This window comes from Neofelis nebulosa, chromosome 17 (assembly GCF_028018385.1).
Source record: "Neofelis nebulosa isolate mNeoNeb1 chromosome 17, mNeoNeb1.pri, whole genome shotgun sequence".
Classification (NCBI taxonomy): domain Eukaryota; kingdom Metazoa; phylum Chordata; class Mammalia; order Carnivora; family Felidae; genus Neofelis; species Neofelis nebulosa.
Genome location: NC_080798.1, coordinates 572691 through 595463, shown reverse-complemented (window position 1 = coordinate 595463; position 22773 = coordinate 572691). Strand labels below are relative to the sequence as shown.

At 46.2% G+C, this 22773-nt stretch overlaps 1 protein-coding gene across 8 annotated transcripts in view; it reads right to left on the bottom strand.

Moving 5' to 3' along the window:
* ZNF606 (zinc finger protein 606) overlaps nucleotides 1-14624 on the bottom strand; it is a 31745-nt gene extending 17121 nt beyond the window's left edge. For 2 of the 8 annotated variants that reach the window (XM_058706581.1, XM_058706582.1), the window contains exons 1-7: nucleotides 14110-14608; nucleotides 13605-13947; nucleotides 12917-13023; nucleotides 11578-11634; nucleotides 10954-11042; nucleotides 1311-1437; nucleotides 743-838 (exon numbers count right to left, since the gene is read on the bottom strand). In XM_058706581.1, the coding sequence (XP_058562564.1) occupies nucleotides 743-838; nucleotides 1311-1437; nucleotides 10954-11042; nucleotides 11578-11634; nucleotides 12917-12947 (400 nt within the window). In that variant the 5' untranslated portion in view covers nucleotides 12948-13023; nucleotides 13605-13947; nucleotides 14110-14608. The other 6 variants (XM_058706579.1, XM_058706580.1, XM_058706574.1 and 3 more) reach the window with 6 other exon arrangements.
* Nucleotides 14625-22773: the final 8149 nt, after the last annotated feature.

The window sequence follows — 22773 nt, the reverse complement described above, 5'->3', positions numbered from 1 at the left end:
AAAACAAAGCAATAATTGTAAGTCTGTGTTGATGGACATACTATGTATAGATGTAATTTCTGACAATAACAGCATAAATGGGTGAGGATAGAAATACACAGAAGGAAAGTTTTTGTATGCTACCAAAATTAATGGTATTAACCAAAGTACATTACTATAAATTAAAATATTAATTATAATCCTCAGGGAAACCACTAAGAAAATAGCTGAAACATTTATAATAAAAGAAAAGTGGTTACCTGTGTGTACGTGCCCTGTGGGGAGGTGGGGTAAAATAATGTGGATAACAGCAGCAAAAATAAGTGAGGTTTTTCAGCTCACACATTCTATGTAGCTCTGAATTTTTTGAACCATGTGAATACATTACCTATATAAAACCCTTAAAAAAAAAAAAGAGTCTGTGGCTCCTGGCTATGAGTCTGTCACAAAAGGAAATGAACACACTAAAAAGCAGGTAAGTGAGTGAGAAATTATCTCAGAGAAAGGGACAGCAGAGAATATGAGAGGCATCAGGAGAATGGATGGAGAGGAAGGGAAACTGCAGCTCATACAATCTGCTACCTTGTTAATAGGGTGGCCACCTTTGCTCTGAATCAACAGCTACAAAAAAGTCAATACACGGGATACAGCTCCTTGGAGGAAATTGTGAATGTCTCTGAGGAAGGTAACTTCTCATGGCCTCAGCCCCTTTCTCAAACAAGGAGGTCTTGGAGGAAAGTTCTTTGCTCCCACCTGCCCTCACCTGGACAAGTGCTTTGAGGATATGCTTGTTCCACTGACCATGGTTCTTCTCCTTGCTCCAACAGAGAGATGACCTCAGGCTTGGCAATCTGATTCCCTACACATGGAGGAAAAAACACAGACTTGTGTAGCCTTGAAAATGTCCTTGCCTGTTCTTCCCTGACTTATCATTTGGGCAGAATAAGCATACTTTATGCTTTATAAGCATTAGGAATTTTGTTCTTGAACCTCAGGAGGGCTCAAGATCATCTCAGCCCTTTTGAGACCCTCATGAGCTCTTTTTTATTTATTTTTTATTTTATTTATTGAGTGTTATTGGTCAGTGGTGGTGTTATGCGTTGCTAATTTTTAAAACTGAGATGTAATTGACACAGAACATTATATCAGTTTCAGGTGTACATGTTTCAATATTTGTATACATTGTAAAATTATCATTTAGTGTTATTATCGTAACACTAAATCTAGTTAACATATATTACCAATAGTTACAGCCTGTGAGCTCTTAAACACAGAGAACCAGAAGGTATTGCATGGAAACACCTTCATTTACTCAGGCAGCACCACCTTACCCACAGAGAGCAGATGCCCATAGGTCTCCAGCATCACGTCACGGTACAGGGTCCTCTGAATAGAGTCCAACTGCCCCCACTCCTCTTGGGTGAAGTCCACAGCCACGTCCTTGAAGGTCACTGGTTCCTAAAAGAGCACAGATGTTCTTCCTCAGCCTGCAGCCACATCCTCTAATGTTTTCTGGGGATGGAGTGAGGCTGACCGCACTGGGGAGGAGACAGGATATAGAATTATCCTGGATATGTTCACTACTATAACTGATTTGTCAGGTCCCACTGGGAGCCACCTAAGGGCCCCCTATTTGGGATACTCTTAGGAAATTAGGTATCTAGGCCCATGATAACCACAACAAAAATGAATAGGTCTCTCTTAAGGCTCTTACCCAGTTCTAGTAATACTGGCTAGTATGGATAGGACTCCCACCAGGCCAGTGGCCCCCTTCTCTGGAGATAAAGATACTCAAGTCCAGGATCAGGGAGGAAACAGACTACAAGCACTGCCTGCAGGCTAAACAGGTTGGAGTCTTTGCTCAACATGTGGATCTAGTACCTGGAAGGGTGATATTAAATATTCACAGACTGTCTTCCTAGGGACTATACGGAGGTTTCCATTCCCAGATCATCTCTCTCCCAAGGACTGGAGCTAAGAGTATGATAGCTTTGAGCAGAGCAGCCCAAGCCAGAGAATTAGGTACGGTTGCTGTCAAAAAACCCTTGAGGTTTGGGACACCTGGGTGGCTCAGTCGGTTAAATCCGACTTCGGCTCAGGTCATGATCTCACGGTCCGTGAGTTCCAGCACCGCATCCAGCTCTGTGCTGACAGCTCAGAGCCTGGAGCCTTCTTCAGATTCTTTATTTCCTTCTCTCTCTGCCCCTTCCCTGCTCACACTGTCTCTCTCAAAAATAAATAAACATTAAAAATTTAAAGAAAAAAAAAACCTTGAGTTTTAAAATGTTCCAACTGATGTTTTTAGGAAAAATAGAACTAGGAATGCTCAACTGGAAACATAGAGGGGAAGATGATTATAACCTTTTGCAATGAACGCATCACTTGGCTCACAGTGCTCTTAAGCACTCAGTGTCAGCTTCAGTTATCTGGGCACTTCCAGGGTGGAGTGGGAGCGTGCTTTCCCTTGTGGTGGTGGTGGAGTGAGCTGTCCATCAGGGGTGGTATACTACAATTCCCACAGGCCCTGATAGCTTCTAGGTCCTCCCCTCCATCTTGAAACCAGCTTTCTGGTCCACCTCCGTGTCAGCGAATTTCCACACTGAGCCTCCTATGAACTTCTCCCCACGCCTTCATGGCCCGCTATGTTACTGCTTCTCCCATACAGCCTTTCTCATGCCCTTCTTTTCTGTCCCTGCTGGTCAAGGCTCACAAATTGAGCTCGGTATCTCTGATCAGGTTCACCCTCATGGCTGGTCTTCAATGTAACAACTTTTACTCTCGATCCCAACTGCTCCCCCTCCACCAAATAATGCTTAGCTTAAAACACAGAACTGATTCTGCTGCAGTAATTCCCTTACTCTGAAAAGCACTTAAAACTGCAGAGCAAAACTTCCTAGTGCAACTATCCCTAACCTTGGACTCATCAAGCCAATACCTTGGCTTTCTTCTACAGATCTGCCTAGGGCCTCAGTTTCCTTGCTGGGTGATGCTTCTATGTTTTTAAGTAATATAAACTTTTTAATATAAGTGTAACATTCGGACAGTGAAGTGCACAAAGCCCAAGTGAGCTGAAATAATAAGCTCAGTGTACTTTCACAGAGCAATCACACCCAATCACACGCAGCTGGGAGGCCATGCTTTCTCACCAGGGTGCTCTTGGTGTGCTCCCTCATGCCACCTAACTCCCACAGAGGGTGGCATCTACTTGATGGCTTCAGTTCAGCTACACTTAACAAGCTTCAAACCCACACCCTAGCAGCTGTTAAGCTGGTGAACTGAGTCACAAGTTAACCTCCCACCCCTCCCAAGACCCCAATGGAATCCCTATACGCACCTAAGGAATAAAAGAACTACATCTAACAGACACTGCAGGGAGCGATTCTGCAACCTTTAATCAAGTAGTCGACATTGGCAATGATCATCAGGAACTGCTACATCACACATGGAAGGCAGACACTGAACATGTCTGAATAACATGAAGAATAATGGAGGGGCGGCTATAGTTAGCCTAATCCATCACATCTTCCGAAAATGGGACAATCAGACGTCCTGTACCCACTAATGCAACAGAGTAGGAAGGACCCAGCACCTCCTATGGTGTGCTCTCACCAAAAATATGGGACCTGAACCTACTCATCCCTCTAGTCCAATTATCAGCTTATGGAAGGCAAAGGGATGGAGGAACTCACCCAATGTCATCAAGAGGGCAAAATCAGGCAACCAACAAGAAAGTGACCTGGTTTCTTCAGCATATTAAGCACACAGTGTGTGGTCCTCGTTTGGATCCTGATTTGAACCAAATGTAAAACATATTTTGGGGACAATTGGAAAAAACTGAACATTGCCGGGTATTAACTAATAACAGGGACTTACTGTCGTTAATTTTGTTGGGTGTGAAAAGATAAAGTTATTATTTTCTAAAAAGAATGTTATCTCTTAGAAATTACACAGAAGTGTTGATAAGCAAAATGATAGAATATCTGAAATTTGCTTTAAAATATTCCAGTTTTTGGGGCGCCTGGGTGGCGCAGTCGGTTAAGCGTCCGACTTCAGCCAGGTCACGATCTCGCGGTCCGTGAGTTCGAGCCCCACGTCAGGCTCTGGGCTGATGGCTCGGAGCCTGGAGCCTGTTTCCGATTCTGTGTCTCCCTCTCTCTCTGCCCCTCCCCCGTTCATGCTCTGTCTCTCTCTGTCCCAAAAATAAATAAAAAACGTTGAAAAAAAAAAATTAAAAAAAAAAATAAAATATTCCAGTTTTTGTGTCAGGATAGAGAAAAAGGCACAAAGCTAAAAGCTGACAGTTGAAGTTACTGAACATGGGTGTTTATAATAACACCCCTCACCAAGACATGGCAACATCCTAAATCCCAGAACCTATAACCATTATGTTAAAGGGGCTCTGCAGAAATGTGATTACATTAAGGATACTGATTTGGGGAGATTATCTTGGATCATCTAGGTGGGCTCAATGTAATCACAAGGAGGAAGGAGGAGGGTCTGAGTAAAAGGAGACATGATGTTGGATCAAGGCATCCTGAAGATGGAGGGTGGGGACCACAGGCCAAGAAATTAGGGTAACCTCCAGAAGCTGGGAAAAGCAAGGAAGCAGATTCTCCCCTGTAGCCTCCAGAAGGAACACGGCCTTACAGACCCTTTTTTTTTTTTCTTGTCTTTGAAAAATGTTGCTATTTATTGACATCTGAAGGGGAGAGAGAAGACATAACAATATGTCAAAGAAGTGGTATCAATGAGAACACAGAACTGGCTGACTGCCAAGAGCCTACAAACCCACTTTAAACTTCTGAGCTCTAGGGGCGCCTGGGTGGCGCAGTCGGTTAAGCGTCCGACTTCAGCCAGGTCACGATCTCGCGGTCCGTGAGTTCGAGCCCCGCGTCAGGCTCTGGGCTGATGGCTCGGAGCCTGGAGCCTGTTTCCGATTCTGTGTCTCCCTCTCTCTCTGCCCCTCCCCCGTTCATGCTCTGTCTCTCTCTGTCCCAAAAATAAATAAAAAACGTTGGGGAAAAAAAATTAAAAAAAAAAAAACTTCTGAGCTCTAGAACAAGACAGTAAATTCATATTATTCTAAGACATTAAGTTTGTAGTAATTTGTTACAATGCTAACAGGAACTAACATAAGGTCCAGATTCCACTTTAGGGTTTAAATATCTCCTAAATAAAGTTTGAGAAAGAGAAACATCCCAGCCAGTGAAAAGAAGAGGCCATTGGCACGTGTTGTTCCACACGTTCTTGCAAGATGGGGAACAGATGAAAGAGTAGCAGACCAAGGAAACAAAGCAGAGGGAATCCCAGCCCCCACACATTAGAAGGGCTACGGTGGAAGAAGCTCCCAGGAGAGGCTTGGGGCTCTGAGCTTAAACGATTAAGTCAGGAGTGAGAGGCAGGCTGAAAACAGGTGACAAGGCAAGTCCGTACTCAGGACAGCTTTGCTAGCTATCCCAGCTCCCAACCAGCCACCTGTGGGCAGCACCACCACCAAATGCCCTGCACTTACACTCGGGTAACACTGCCTTGACCCTGCTCAGACACAGGAGTGCATGAGGTTCTCCAGCTGCTCGGGTGACCAACAACCCCAGAGTTGAAACCTCAACAATGTGGGGTAGGAGGTCTGTGGCCTGACAGCCAGCTGCATGCCCGGAAACACAACCAACCCGAGGATCCTGGCCCAAGCAGGTCCATGGAGCTTAGAGTGAGATTCGTTGGGAGGGAGACAGACAGATGGACACACACATAGGAAGGCCAATCAGGAACCAAACCTACTCAGCCACAGGAAAGCAGAACACTCAAACACAGCTTCACAGCTCTTCCCTGGTAAGCACAGGAGACCACAAGAGCCCTGGATACGCTAGGAACATGTGCAGCACAGGCGGGGAGACCAAACGCAGAAGCCAAAAGTACACAGAATACTGGCAATATCTACAATCCTACTTTCAATGAACTGCAATCCCAATTCTCTGATTGGAGGGATTTCAGTATAAAACAGGATGACACAAGAGGGGCTCTGAAAGAACAAGAATTTATTAAATGTGAACACACAGCGGGGTGCCTGGGTGGCTCAGTCGGTTGAGTGTCCGACTTCGGCTCAGGTCATGATCTCACGGTCCGTGAGTTCAAGCCCCGCGTCGGGCTCTGTGCTGACCGCTCAGAGCCTGGAGCCTGTTTCAGATTCTGTGTCTCCCTCTCTCTCTGACCCTCCCCCGTTCATGCTCTGTCTCTGTCTCAAAAATGAATAAAATGTTAAAAAAAAAAAATGTGAACACACAGCAATTGCTTCAGGAGGCCCACCATGTAAGAGAAGACCTCAGAAACAACCTAAAGGAACAGAATTTTTTTTTTTTTAATATGTGAATTCTTTAAACAAGAAACAAAAACACTAGCTATAAACAAATACAGATACGGGAAACATGGGACTGACAAAGAACACCACAAAGTTAAGACAAGCTACAGACTGGGAGAAGACAATTCACACATGGCAAAGAACCAGGATCCAGAATGCATATAAAATGCCTACGTATCAACAGGTCAGAGTCTACACAGAGGTAGGAGTGGGAGAGAGACAGAGAAGAAATCCAGATGACCAGTAACAATATGTAAAGATACACAACCTTGCTAGCAATCAAGGAATCTACCATTGAATCTACCACACAATCTACCATTTTGGTCTTGAGCTATGCAAAAATTAAAAGACCCGACACTGCCACTCAGCAGCAGAGATGCAGGGAGACAGGCTCTCTTCCATGGCGGTGAGAACGAGAGGAGGCCCTTTCCAAGAGCCACGGGGCAGCGCTGGTCATGCTGCAAACGTGCACCCTAAAACTCAGCATACTTCTGCTTTGAGGGGTACGTCTAGATAAACATTTAGATGTATGCACAAAATGATATTACAAGAAGGTCCAACAGCTTTTCCTGGAATAGTAAAAATGGGGGATGGGGGGGAGGGGCTTCTACGCCCATCTGTAAAAGGGATGAACAGAGGGCAAAAGGAAGGAACTTATCACATGGATGGATCTCAAAGTTGACCTTGAATAAGCAAAGAAAGGTATAGAAAAGCTACGGGTAGGAAAAGCATGCAACTCTTGATCTCGGGGTTGGGAGTTTGAGCCCCACACTGGGGTATAGAGATGACTTAGGGAAAAAAAAAACTTAAAAAGAATTAGACTACTATCTATGTGATGTCTATATAAATAGCTTATTATCTACATATGAGTAAGACAATTGATTAGCTGTGTACACACCGTAAGCAGCTATTCTGGGTAAACATGGGAAGAGAATGTGACTGGGGAAAACTAAGCAAATATTACAAAACATTAACAACTTCATTCTGAGTAATGGAGACCATATTTGATTACTTTCCATACTTTTCTGTACTTATGGGATTTGTCAAAATAAAACTTTGAATAAGTAAAAAGAAATATTTCCAGATTTGTAGATGTTATCAAAGGGGAAGGAACTCACGCGCTGCCAAAGGGGAAGAAAAAAAGATGCCCAGCTGAGTATGTCCCCATGTTGGGGTCCACACTTCATGGAGGCCTTGAAGAGGCAGAAAAGGCAAAACCAGGGGCACCTGAATGGCTCAGTCGGTTAAGCGTCCGACTTCGGCTCAGGTCATTCATGATCTCATGGTTCGTGAGCTTGAGCCCCACGTCGGGCTCTGGGCTGACAGCTCAGAGCCTGGAGCCCGCTTCAGATTCTGTGTCTCCCTGTCTGCCCCTCCACTGCTTGCACTCTGTCTCTCCCATTGTCTCAAAAATAAATAAACATTAAAAACAAATTAAAAAAAAAAAAATCCAAAACCAAGACTAGAAGTGAAACAGAAAGAGCAGATGGAGGTCTCGCACCCAGTCTCACCACTGTGGATTAGAGGGACCCTAGAAGCTAGCACAGGAAGGAGCGAGCCGTTCCATTCCCAGGTTACCCTTATGTGAGGTTGCACTTTACAAACATCTGCTAGGGTAACTCGCAAATGTCCCACCTAAATTTCCTGTAGTCATTCTTGCAATTTCACTTTGTTCATACGCATGAACGCTTACCAGGGCTCCCGACGGCACTTTACGGAACCCGACCGTACATCTACATCATGGGAAGGTTTGAGAGATGTAAGGGTGCCGAGGGAAGATGTAAAATCAGCTCCTGCATTATATCATGGACAGCTGGCCCATTCACGAAATCTGGGGAAATTCAGATGGGTTCTTTGGCAACTTCAGAATTTCATTAGTATTTTCAGTAAGTTTTTTGGAGAGAAGGAAAACAACTACGTGCACATCCTCAGACCAGCCAGGGATGGGTACAGAGTATTACTGTTATTTACGTGCACACTTATCATGCACAAATCATCGGCGGATTGTTACAGACAGGTTGGAGAGTTTCCATATCTGAGGAGGCTGGCTGGAGTTTTTTAAATGGGGTATCATCTTTTTCCCTATTCTTCAAAATAATGGGATCTGGGCTCCCACTAGTTGAAACTTTGCTATGCAACATGTTCTCCAAAATGGACTATTCAGATAACAAGGGATGACAGCATTTGATGTTTTCACCAGATGAATGCTTTATTTCAGTATTTAACTTGGAGGGAACAGTGGAGGGAAATGGGGCTCTCATTAGTGTTCCTGAAGACCTCGCTTAGTACAAAACTCACAGGATTCAAGTCTTGAATCTCCCACAGGGAAAAATTTGAAGTGAGTATGGGGAGGGGCCAGGAGCATGTTCTCAGAAATCACAACTCTTCAGACACTGGAGGGTGTTGTTATTTTAATTCTCCATTTTATTTTCTCAGCATTAACCCTAATAATTCTCAGGAACCCTCACATAAATTAACAGCAGGGTGCAGCCCAGTGGTTATTAAGACTTCTTCACAGCATTTTATTACAACTAACTTTTGTTCCCAAGCGACTGATTCAGGGCCCATCTTTCAGCCTTGCCTCATTGCCGATTCTTTTACAGAATCTGAAAATGACTATATAACACATCAGCCATGAACATCAAAGCTGCCCGAGTTCTGATGCCAGACAACCACCACTCTGCACCACGTGGTTCAGGCCCTCTGCTCCCCGGGACAGCCGTGCTGCCACGTGAGGACAACATACTTGCGATGCACTTCACCAGTCAGCTTTGAAACTATGGGAAATTTCATCACATATTTTTAATTTGGGGGGGAGGCATTAAGTTACGTAGAGACGTTATTAATAATTTTATACCTCAGTACATTTGTTTGATCCATTATTTAAACTTAGCAAATAAAACCTAAATATGGTAACAAAACTATTTTTCTTCATTTTTCATAGTAGGGAGCCAATAGTAAATGTAAATTTCATGAATCAGGATCTCATTTAGAAATATGGAGACAACCCTAAGGAACCAAAAACAGTAAGTTAAAAATGGCTGCCTCTGAATCATATAAATAAATAAAATACTGATATGTACTGTAACATAAATGATCCTTAAAAATATGCTAAGTGATAGAAACCAAATGCGAAAGGTCATATATCATATGATTCCCTTTATGTGAAATGTCCAGGAGAGACAAACACATAAAGAAAGTACATGAGTCGTTGCCAGGGGTCGAAGGTGGTAGGAACAGGGAGTGACTGCTAATGGGTATAGAATTTCTTTTGGGGATGAAAAATGTTCTAGAAGCAGAACCAGAAATAGATACTGGTTGGTAATAGTTGCATAATTCTGTGAATATACAAAAACCCACAGAACTATACGCTTTTATGGTATTTGAATATTTTAATAAAGTCATTAAAACAATTGGTTTTTCTTAAGTGGGTGTCTCTAATGAAGAGGCTGGGCAGGAGAAAAAGGAGTGGACATCTTTCCAGTATCATCAACTCTGCTATCCTATTTCCTGCCACCTCTTCCATATCATGTCTCCTGTCATATTCCTCTCAGGACCCATCCTCACATGCTAATAGTCTCAAAGTTACCCTGCATCAACTCCCTTACACCTCTTAAGGTCTTGCTCCCAGGCCCTGGTCACACTGACACCTGAAATGCCAACCTGCTTCCCACGACCCCGTTCCCCCCCACACTCCTGCCAGGGACACCCTTCCAGCCACATTTTAGACAATGGCACCTCCTGCTCACTGCACTTAGGAAGCTCTTTATTACCACCAGAATGGAGCCCTGGCTCCACAGTAGGCATTCAGGGCCTGGTTAGGTTCATCCTGGCCTCTGCATCCTCAATTCTAACTAGGGTCATCCTTCACCCAGATGCCGGTCATGCGGTGCCCCCACCCTCACCCAACACACACAGGCAGGGTCACAAAAGGCCAGGCCCCTGCAGCCCCCTTAACCTCTTGGTGCAAGTGCATCATGTCTCCCGGGCAGCGTCCCTCCCCACAGCGGAAGGATTCCAGCTGCTCTGTGCCCCAGTGACTTTATGCAGACTGTCTCCCACTTCTCGAGGCCTTAGTTGGGCTCAGCCTCTCCAAGGCTTGGGGCCTCCCTAAGCATCTCAGGCCCATGTCCTGAACCACAGGTGTGGCACCAGCAGGCCATGAGGCCTCAGTAGCTGACTGAACCACCTTGGGAAAGGGGACTGAGAATTTCTCGGGACCAGGGCTTGGACTTATCCATGTTCTCTGCCCAGCAAGCACAGAGCTCACAGGACAGCATCAACCCAATATGGCACTGAATACATGAGGTAAGGTGGGAGGAGAAAAGGGGGCTGCTGCCGGCCAAAGGGGCTGCCCCTCGTCCACCAAAACAACACACGGCATTGCCAGGGCTCAGTTCTGTGAACAGGTTGGTCGATAATGTGGTTCCAAGTCACAGAAAACTGTTTGAATTCTCCCTGTCTGTGCTTTGAAAGCAATTAACTTCTGGCCGACTCTTTCTTTAGGCAAAGTCTAGCTGCTATAAACTTATGAACACAAAGACTAGGATGGTGGGGGACAACCTGGACACCCCAGGGTACAGGACAGCCCTTCAGGAAAAAGCAGATGCCTGACTCACCTGGACCTGGGCTGTCGGGAGCCCAGTGACCCTCCTCTCCTCCTTGGGGCTCTCTTCCACAGGCCAGGCAGAGTCCTGAGGACACAGAGCTGGGGAGGAAAACAAAGTCACGGAGGCAGCTCTCCCCACCGGAAGTATGCCGACGAGTCCTTCCTGGTCAGGGTGACGGCGGGGGCAGGGAGTGTGCTGAGGGAGAGCTAGTTCCTAGCCGTGTCCATTGGGCAAAGAAAGAGACTCCTCATTTTATAGATGAAGGAAATGGGGCTCCGAGAATAGAAGTAATGTTCCTAAACATGAGTCCTGCACTGGCCCCCTTTGCTCAGAAGCACCATCTCTGAGAAGTAGTACCAGTTCACATCCTTTCTGGGCCCGAGCTATAAATGGCCACACACTTATTCTCATGCACCCTTCTCCTGGAGGTGTCACCATCACTCTATCACCCAATGGAATGTTCTGATCCGTCCCTGTTCCAGCTCTGCACAGAGAGACCTGGACCAGAACCCCCCCTGCCCTAAATCCCCACCTGGCTCCCCAGCTCCAATCCCTGGCCACAGCAGGTCACTGCTGGAAGAAGCATGACACAGCAGAAAACATGGCCAATGGAGACACAGGCTTTTGACTCACCCCAGGAGGTCCACGGGTCAACAGCCGCCATTCCCCAGGACTGGTCCGTAAGGACACCTGCACCAGATCAGGTTGGGACAAGTAAAGAAAAGCCACTGTGACAACAATCCCAGTGACTAAAGGCAACAAAATAGAAAAGCAGATCTGTCTCACTAATGGGTGTAACGAAGTTCCATAAACAGAGCCCAAGGCATGTAACAAAATCCAACATAACAAGCTAGATTTATACTAGAAATACACAGGTAAGTCACTACCCAAAAATCTGACATGATATAGCCAAGAAGAATCAAGAATAGAATCACTTGGCGGCATCTGGGTGGCTCAGTCGGTTGAGTGTCCAACTTTGGCTCAGGGCATGATCTCACTGCTCTTGAGTTCAAGCCCTGCGTTTGGCTCTGTAGTGACGGCTCAGAGGCTGGGCCTGCTTAGGATTCTGTGTCTCCCTCTCTCTCTGCCCCTCCCCTGCTCATGCTCTCTCTCAAAAATAAACATTAAAAAAAAATTTTTTAATAAGAAAAATGATAATAATAGAAGAATAGAATCACTTGAATGGCTGAAGAGGTATCTGATAAAATGTTTAAGGTTACCCAATTTTAAAAATAATCTAAGTAGAGGGGCGCCTGGGTGGCTCAGTCAGTTAAGCATCTGACCACTCAGGTCATGATCTCACCATTAGTGGGTTGGAGCCCTGCATCCGGCTCTGAGCTGACAGCTCAGAGCCTGGAGCCTGCTTTGGATTCTGTGTCTCCCTCTCTCTCTGCCCCTTCCCCGCTGGCACTGTGTGTGTGTCTCTCTCTCTCTCAAAAATGAATAAACATGAAAAAATAATTAATTAAAAAAAATATAAAATAAAAATAATAATCTAAGTAGTAAGATACTCCCTTGATGTCTTTAGTGATAAATACATGAAACCTCACTTAAAGATAACACATCACTGACATCACGCTATTTAACATTGTTCTTAAATTACATGCCACTGCTACATAAATGAGAAACAACACTAAAGGTAAAAAATACGGCAATGATAGAGAAATTCTGATTGTATGTATGTCTGTCTTCTAAGCAATCCCACAAATCAGTAGAAAATGTCTTAGAACCACTAACACATCTTAAGACTATAGATATACAAAATAACACTGTCTTTTACACTAACCACTTTCCTTTTTCACCAACAACCAAGTTGTCTTTTTTTTTTTAATCTCACTCAGTTCTAATTCTATACCAAGACAGAGAGACTCCCTCCAATCCCCCAAAACTCTCAGTCCCTCCCTAGCTCTGACCCCTGGCTGCAGCAGGTTCACCACGGAGGAGGCCCGGAAGACACAGAATTGGGACTTACCCCAGGAGGCCCATGGATTGACAGCTGCCATCCCACAGGATCAATCCACCAGGTGCCTGGCCAAAAGCACTGGATTAAGGTGATTCACAGACAATTGCAATACCAACCTAATGACAAAAATGGAAAAGACAAAACTGGTCCTTTGTCACAGAAGAGCCAGTGGGAACAAAGAACACAGCCCATCCAAGGAAGCAACAAAAGACTTGTAGGGAGCATTGTAAGAAAACAGAATTTACGTGTCAAAAACAACAGAATTCCAGGACATAAATGAAGAGTGACTTGAATAAGCTGAAAAAAAGACCACACTCCAGAATGAGAGGGTATAAATTTGTCAGTGGTTGTTAAGAGACAGTCAGTGACAACCTCGAGGTTACTTTTTGGTTGATTTGACAAAAACTACTGTAAAATCCACCTGCACATCCCCCCCCCCCCCCCCCCAAGAAATCAATGGTTGCCTAGAGCTGGGCGGGGAGGGAGAGATGCAGAGTGACCACTTATGGTGCGGGTGGTTTCTTATAGGAAGGAGGTGATGAAAATGTTCTGTTAGATAGTAGTTATTATTGCACAACTTTCTGAATATACAACAAAAACCACTGAACTGTACTCTAAAATGATTTTCTGTTATGCAACCTTTATCTAAAAGGGAGGAAGGAGGGAGGGAAACAAGAACTCAACCGGCAAGACCTACCGGGCCCAAGTCTGTCCGTTTCCTGATGTGGAGCCCAGACCACAAAGTCAGTCGGTTCCAAGTCTTTGTGCAAGTCCCGAGACCTCTCGAGGGTACGAGGGCCAACTGTCAGAGCTCAGCGGATTCCTGGGAGTGAGTATAAAGCACCAGGACGCCTGCTGGCCCCAGAAACACCGGGATCTGCGCCAAAACTCAAAGTAGGCAAACGATTCCGCACCGCTGTTTGCAACCTAACCAAGTCCGCCGTCACTGCACGGTGAAGAGAACCGGGGATTGTCCCCCTCCCACGGTCGCCGTCGTCCCTCGGCGCCTTAGCTGAACCCGCTCGGACGAGAAACACCCACTGGGGAAAGAAAGGTGTTTATTATTCCCTTTAACGGCCTCAGAGGCGCCGCATCACCTGCTGCCTGGCCTCCCGCCCGATCTCTTATGCACCACCGGAGGCGATGCTCGGGAGCCCGCACCCGCGAGCGGCCGGCCTTACCTGGTTCGCGGCCGGCCTTACCTGGTTCCCACCCCCGCGGGCCGGTCCCCGCCGCTCGAGGCAAGCGACTTAACAAGCTTGGGATCGCTTCGCCGCTTCGCTTCGGGCTTTTGTTCCGCTCCAAGGTTAGGCCTGGCGGTACGCTTGGGATCTTCACGCGCGGCGGGGCAGACAAAGGCGCGCTGAGCCGACGGCTGCTACCCAGCGCCAGGCCCGACGTGCAGGGCTCACCGGGGCCCGCCCAGCCGGCCCAGCGCGGCCGCGAGCCCAGAGGCGGGAGGCGGGAGGGTCGCAGAACCAAAGGAAACAGGGGCGCGAAGCCGACGCGGAAGGGGCAGGCGCGGGATCCGCGCCGGCCCCGACTGCAGGCGCCGCGTCTTCGCGCTTGTTCTCCCAAACTCCTGGCTCCCACGGCGGCAACGGCGGCGACCCCACCGCCTGGGCGACCGCCTCACCTCGGCGGCGGACAATGGCGGCCGCTCCCCCGGCGTCGACTAGGACGCGTCGCGCGGACTGCCGGGAGTTGTAGTTCTGGGCAGTGGGCTTCCGGTTGGTCCGGAAGCGTCGCCATGGCACGTACTCCGAGCAACTCTGCCGCGAGTCCGGCCACCGCGGCGCCTGGGGCTTACGTCGGCGGCTAGTATCACAGCCGCCGGCGAGCCGACGGTACTGTCCGGGGCCTAGACGGCCCTCCCCGCCGCCGCTGCCCATCTTGGAAAGGCTTGGGTAGATCGCGGCCCCGCGAGCCTCAGTTTGCCCGTCTGTGAAATGGCGGCTCACCAGTACAAACTTGACAAAGTCTGATCGTTTAACGCGTCCCAGACGCAGGCCTGTTCTGATGCTCCTTTTCAAATGAGGAACCTGGTTTTGAGCTTCTCGCATAAAGCCCTTTAAAACATAAGGAATTGTTCCCAAATCTCTTCCTGGACGGCGAAGCTTTATGGCAGCCTGCGTTACCATCGACCTATGTTGGGATGTTTCCTGGAGTCAGCGTTTACTGAGCCGCGCTGAAGAACAGCAGGGAACATGGCTAACGAAATCTCTGCCTCAGCGACTGTCACTCAAACCACTACTCAAGAGCATGGACGGGGACGACCAAAAGGCTCCTCATCCAGCACGGGGAGGATCCCTGGGCCACCACCCCCTCCAGCCCTAGCTGAGCCTGGAACCGCCCCCCCCCCCCCACATTGACAGCCCTTGGGGACCCTGTTGGAACCTCTTTCCCACCCGTGTTTGAGGTGACCCTCACCCCCAAGCTTCCCTGGCTCCCCCACCTTTTCCTCCTTGTTCCTGATTCATCTTGGCCTGTGCATTCGTCCACCCTAGTTTTGACTGCTCAGTTGGGGGAACAGCACAGTGGTCAGAGAGACCGTGAGGGGTCAGACCCTTGAAACTAATGCAGTAATCAAAATGAAAAAAAGGACAGCTTGGATCAAAGTGGTGGTGGTCCGCATCCAGTTGTGGACGTTAGTATTTTTTTTTTTTTAATGTTTATTTATTTTTGAGAGACAGAAAGAGAGCACAAGCAGGGGAGGGGCCGGCGGAGAGACTCAGAATCCAAAGCAGGCTCCAGGCTCGGAGCTGTCAGCACAGAGTCCCATGCGGGGCTCAAACTCATGAACCACGAGATCATGACCTAAGCCAAAGTTAGATGCTCAACCAACTAAGCAACCTAGGCGCCCCCCTTAGTATTTTTAAATTAAGTTTATTTATTTATTTTGAGAAAGAATGCGTGAGTTAGGAGAGGCAGAGGGAGAAAGAATCCCAAGCAGGCACCATACTGCCAACACAGAGCCCAGTGCGGGGCTGGAACTCACGAACCTCAAAATCTTGACCTGAGCCCAAATGAACAAAAGTTGAACACTTAACTGACTGAGCCACCCAGGCGCCCCCGTGACAGATAGTACTTTAAAGGTAGAGGTGGGCGCCTGGGTGGCTCAGTTAACGAGCCTCTGACTTCAGCTCAGGTCATGATCCCAGTTTGTGGGTTCAAGTCCCACGTCAGGCTGTGTGCTGACAGCACGGAGCCTGGAGCCTACTTCGAATTCTGTTTCCCTCTCTTTCCACTCTTCCTCGACTCTCTCTCTCTCTCTCTCTCTCTCTCTCTCTCTCTCTCTCTCTCTCTCTCAAAAATAAATAAACATTAGGGGGCGCCTGGGTGGCTCAGCCGGTTAGGCGTCAGGCTTCAGCTGAGGTCATGATCTCAACTGTTTATGAGTTCGAGCCCCCAGGTTAGGCTCTGTGCTGACAGCTTGGAGCCTGGAGCCTGCTTCTGATTCTGTGTCTCCCTTTCTGTCTGCTCCTCCCGTGTTCATGCTCTCTCTTAAAAATAAATAAACATTAAAATAAATAAATAAACATTAAAATAATTTAAAAAAAAACATGTAAAACATAATAAAATTGTATGGATTTCAGTGAAAGCACTCCTAACCTGGAAAAAAAAAAATACGACATTATCCATGCAACTGAAACCTCTGTGTTCCCCTCTTTGACAGAAACCACCTTCTAGAAACAGCCATTATCCTGAATGAGATGTGGATTCTGTTGTAAAGTTCTGAAACTTTACAACATATGTGTATCCCAGAGCAATACAAAACATTTACTGTGCATTTTTTGCATTCATATAAATATATCAATACAAGATTTTATCTGCAACTTAAATTTTTTGCTCTGTGTGTTTACCATTGCAAGATTTTTCCTTTTTGATATGTGAGGCTCTATTTCATTTATTTTCACTGCTATCTAGTTTCCTTTTGAATGAGTGTACCACAACTTGTTTATCCCATCTTTTTTTTTTTTTTTAATATTTATTTTTGAGAAGGAGAGACCAAGTGTGAGCAGGGGAGGGGCAGAGAGAGAGGGAGACACAGAATCCCAAGCAGGCTCCATCCAGACTCTGAGTTGTCAGCACAGAGCCTGATGTGGGGCTCGAACTCGTGAACCATGATATCATGACCTGAGCTGAAGTTGGACACTTAACCAACTGAGCCACCCACGTACCCCTATCCCATCTATTTTTGATGGACACTTAGGTTCGTTCATTAAATATTCATTAAAGAACCTACTATGCAAGGAACTGGAAATAAAGCCGTGGATAAAAATCACAAAACCTCTGCCTTCATGGAGCTCACATTCTACAGGAGAATGTGCAACAGTAAAATATGTAAAATATATAACACATCAGATGGGGACAACTGTTAAGGGCCAAGTAGGGAAGGGGGGCAAGGAATGCTGGAGAGAATGGTTGGGATTTTAAGTTGAAGGCTTAGGGAAGGCCCCACTGAGAAGGTAATCTGCAAGTAAAGCCCTAAAGTCAGGGGGAAAACCAGCCATACAGATATGGGGGGTGGGGTGGGGGCAAGAGCACTGCAAGCAAAAGGCTTCCAGCTACTATAAATGATGTTGCTATGAACATTCATATACAGGTCTCCTTATGGACACATGCAGGGTTTCTCTGGGGTACCCCTCAGAGCGGTACTGAGGGCATGAATATTTATGTCCAACATTGATAGATAGCTCACCTTGTTTCCAAAATGATTTCACCTTGTCTTTTAAAAAAAAATTTTTAATGTTTATTTTTGAGAGAAAGAGAGGGTGCAAGCAGGGGATGGGCAGAGAGACACAGAATCCGGAGCAGGCTCCAGGCTCTGAGCTGTCAGCACAGTGCCTGACATGGGGCCTGAATCCATGAAACATTAGATCATGACCTGAGCTGAAGTCTGATGCTTAACTCACTGAGCCACCCAGGTGCCCCAGGATTTCACCTTTGCATATGCCCACTGGCAACGGTTAGAGTTCCACTTGTTCCACATACCCACCAATGCTTCGTAGTGTCACTTTTTAAAATTTTTGCCAGACTCATGGGTAGGAAATGGTATTTCATCGTGCTATGTTTGCTGTTCTCTTGTTGGTGAGGTTCAGCATCTTTTCATAGTTTCAAGCATTGGTGTTTTCTCTCCCTGAATTAAGTTCCCACTTCTTCCATGCATTTTTCTCTAGGGTTGTCTTTTTCTTACTGGTTTGTAGGAGTTCTTTACATAAAGTTAACACTAATCTTTTATTAGGAATATATGCTTTCCAAGTTGTGACTTACCTTTTACTTTGTTTATGATGTCTTTTGACACAAAGAAGGATTTTTTAAAATGTATTTTCCAATCTAGACTCCTTTTATTCCTTTTTCTTGCCAATTGCCTTGGCCAGAACCTCCATTATAATGTTGAATAGAACTGGTGAGAACAGACATCCTTGCCCTGTTCTAATCTTAGGGATAAAGCATTCAGTTTTTTACGAAGAGGTATGATATTACCTGTGGATGTAGATGTCCTTTGTCAGGTTGAGGATATTGCCTTCTATTCCAAGTTTGGTGAGAGTTGTGTTTTGTTTTAAAATTTTTTTAATTTTAGAGGTGCCTGGGTGGCTCAGTCCGTTGAGCGACCGACGTGGGCTCAGGTCATGATCTCACGGTTTGTGGGTTCGAGCCCGGCGTCGGACTGTGCTGACAGCTCAGAGCCTGGAGCCTGCTTAGGATTCTGTGTCTCCCTCTCTCTCTGCCCCTCCCCCACTCATGCTCTGTCTCTGTCTCAGAAATAAACATTAAAAAAAATTTTTAGTTTAATTTTTTTTAAGGTCTATTCATTTTTCAGAGACATAGAGAGATAGAGCATAAGTACAGGGGAAGGGGCAGAGAGAGAAGGAGACACAGAATCCGAAGCAGGCTCCAAGCTCTGAGCTGTCAGCACAGAGCCCAACACAGGACTTGAACCCACAAACTGCGAGATCATGACCTGAGTTGAAGTCAGACACTTAACCGACTGAGCCACTCAGGCACCCCTGTTTTTTAAATCAGGAATGATTGTTGGATTTTGTCAGTTTTTCTGCATGTATTGAGATAATCATACACTTTTTTTTTTAGCTTGTTAATATAGTGAAGTATATTTATTGATTTTGATTAAATCAACCCTGAATTCTTGAGATAACCCCACATGGTCATGACTTTTTTCTTTTTTAAATTTTTTTAATTTTACTTTTTTTAACATTTGTTCATTTTTGAGAGACAGAGACAGAACATGAGTGGGGGAGGGACAGAGAGAGAGGGAGACACAGAATCGGAAGCAGGCTCCAGGCTCTCAGCTGTCAGCACAGAGCCCAACGCAGAGCCTGAACTCACAAACCATGAGATCATTACCTGAAGTCGGACGCTTAACTGACTTAGGCACGCAGGCTCCCCTCTTTTTTTTTCTTTAGTGTTCATTTACTTATCTTTGAGAGAGAGCATGTGTGCACGCAGGGGAGGGGCAGAGAGGGAGACAGAGAATCCGAAGCAGGACTTCTGCTAACTAAAGCCTGATGTGGGGCTCAAGCTGATGAAACATGAGATTATTACCTGAGCCGAAGTCAGACACTCAACTGACTGAGCCACCCAGGGGTCCCAAGACTTTTTTTTTTTTTTTTTTTTTTTTAATTTTTTTTTCAACGTTTTTTATTTATTTTTGGGACAGAGAGAGACAGAGCATGAACGGGGGAGGGGCAGAGAGAGAGGGAGACACAGAATCGGAAACAGGCTCCAGGCTCCGAGCCCTCAACCCAGAGCCTGACGCGGGGCTCGAACTCACGGACCGCGAGATCGTGACCTGGCTGAAGTCGGACGCTTAACCGACTGCGCCACCCAGGCGCCCCCTGACCGTTTCTTAAAAAGCTGAGCATACATCTACTCTGTAACCCAGCCATGTCACCTCTAGGTGACAGAGAAATGAAAGCCTATGTCCTATGTGATAAATACATTCATAGCAGCTTCACTCAAAGTAACCCAAAATTGGAAACGTCTCCTATTTCCATCAATCTAAGAAGAGATAAATTGTGCTACGTTCATACAATGGAATAAATACTACCCGGCAACAAAAAAGAATTACTGATCCATGTAACAAAATAGAGAAGTCTCGAAGATTTTTTGCTAAGGGAAAGCAGCAGACACAAAAATGCACAAAATATAGGATTATAATCTCGCCTTAGGAAATTCCGGAATTGGCAAAAACAATCCATGCTGATAGAAATCACTGCTTGCTTTGGGTCTATATGGAAGAACTGTCTGGTAAGGGACAAGAAAGAACTTTCTGAGGTAATGGAAATGTTCTGCATCTTGATCCGCGTTTGCCAAAAATGTGCCGATTTTGTACCTAAGAGCAGAGCATTCCACTGTTCTGAGGACTCAGCAAAATTCTAAGGGGATTCTCAAGAAAAGTAATTCTCAGAAAATCACTCTTACACTTGGGGTTTTTCCAAGCCACGTTTGGGGCTCTGTCCCCCCTGCCCACTGCTGTCAAAAGGCTCTGCTGCTCTCTTCCTTTGTGCACTTGCTCCATCAATTGCCACCACTTTGATGCCACCTGCACCTGGACCAGGTATTCATCCCCGGCACGGCCGTGTGCTCACCTGTAGAGAGTTCACCTCCCTTTGGAATTCTTCAAGTCTTCCTCGCTCCCACCTCTCTTCACTAGGGTACAATAGAAAAGTATCATTTTTTTTTTTCTGTTTCTTTGGGAGCTAAGGTTGTTCACATACTCCTAGTCTTAATTGGAAAAAGAAGTTTGGTATTGACTTTTTTTTTAAGCTACCTCTGTGGTTCTAATATACAGAGTGAGAATCACAGGTGAGGGGTCCTGTAGGCTGTTCATGATCTGGATGAAATGCAAAATCACTGGAACATTCTCCACAGAGGCCTGGCATGATGGGAGTTAGGATTCAGTAGATATTCTACTGTAGACAGAAAAACAGATAAACAAATCTTTGTAAACTCTGACATATGGTGTGAAGTTCCACAGTGGGATGAAGGACCAGCTGGGTCTGGTTGGTCATGAGTGGCCTTTCTGAAGTGATACTTAACCCAAGACTGGATGGATGGGTCCTCAGCCTCCCAAGGGTTATGGCAGGTTGACCGTGGTTCCAAATGGAATTCAAATGGACCGTGGTTCCAAATGGAATGTGAATCCAATGGGGTTCACAGAGTACATCAGCATGTGCAAGGAAACTGAGCAGGACCAGTGGGACCCAAGCAGTGTTGTGGCAGGGGAACAGGAAGGCAGGCAGACACGGACATACAAGCTGGGAAATGACTTGTTCTGGGAACTCTGCAGTCTTCAAATGGCCCTAAGTCTCAGGAGGAACACAGTGATCCTGTTTGTACTCTGAAAAGTTCACTGTGGCTGCTTGTGGGTACAAAGGACCACGGGAGTGAAGAGTGGACATGGGGAGACCAGTGAGAAGCCACTGCACTGGTTCCAAAGAGAAGATGGCAGTGTGGCCTAGGCAGATGGCAGTGGAGGTAAGAATAATTGGGCTGCCAGATGTGTTTGCAGTTGGATATCCCAGGACGCGTGGATGGACTGAGTGGTGAACCAGATTATCCAGGTAGATATTTATGAACATCATGTATAGGCATCAAGGGTCAATATCTTACTGGAATGGAAATTTTATTCAGAGACTTGGTTAAGTTGTGGATTTGGGGGGCTTCTATAAAGGCTGTACTTTTTCCTTGATTGTTTGATTGTTTTGAATTCATATTAGCTGCATCCTGGTTTTGTCGGTTATTTTTATGTCCTGAACATCCAATGATGGAGACCTTTTTACTTCTCACAAATGAGGGACACATCAACTCACCATGCTTACGTCTATGGTGTGGAGAGCCAGCCTTGGTCCACCAGGGTCGCCAGATGGGCATTTGCATTCTGGCCAGGCTGCTGAGGCCCATACAGCCAGCTTTTAAGAAGCAGGTGTGTTAGGGGCGCCTGGGTGGCGCAGTCGGTTAAGCGTCCGACTTCAGCCAGGTCACGATCTCACGGTCCGTGAGTTCGAGCCCCGCGTCAGGCTCTGGGCTGATGGCTCGGAGCCTGGAGCCTGTTTCCGCTTCTGTGCCTCCCTCTCTCTCTGCCCCTCCCCCGTTCATGCTCTGTCTCTCTCTGTCCCAAAAATAAATAAAAAAAACGTTGAAAAAAAAAAAAAAAAAAAAAAAAGAAGCAGGTGTGTTAAAAAAAAAGAAGCAGGTGTGTTAAAAAAAAAAAAAAAAACGTTGAAAAAAAAATTTAAAAAGGGGCGCCTGGGTGGCGCAGTCGGTTAAGCGTCTGACTTCAGCCAGGTCACGATCTCACGGCCCGTGAGTTCGAGCCCCGCGTCAGGCTCTGGGCTGATGGCTCGGAGCCTGGAGCCTGTTTCCGATTCTGTGTCTCCCTCTCTCTCTGCCCCTCCCCTGTTCATGCTCTGTCTCTCTCTGTCTCAAAAATAAAAAAAATTAAAAAAAAAAACGTTGGAGAAGCAGGTGTGTTACTTTGTGGATACATTAAAAAAAATTTTTTTTTTAATGTTTATTTTTGAAAGAGAGAGACAGGGGCGCCTGGGTGGCGCAGTCGGTTAAGCGTCCGACTTCAGCCAGGTCACGATCTCGCGGTCCGGTCCGTGAGTTCGAGCCCCGCGTCAGGCTCTGGACTGACGGCTCAGAGCCTGGAGCCTGCTTCCGATTCTGTGTCTCCCTCTCTCTCTGCCCCTCCCCCGTTCATGCTCTGTCTCTCTCTGTCCCAAAAATAAATAAAAAACGTTGAAAAAAAAAAAATTTAAAAAAAAAAAAAAGAAAGAGAGAGACAGACAGATAGAGGGTGAGCAGGGGAGGGGCATAGAGAGGGAGACACAGAATGTGAA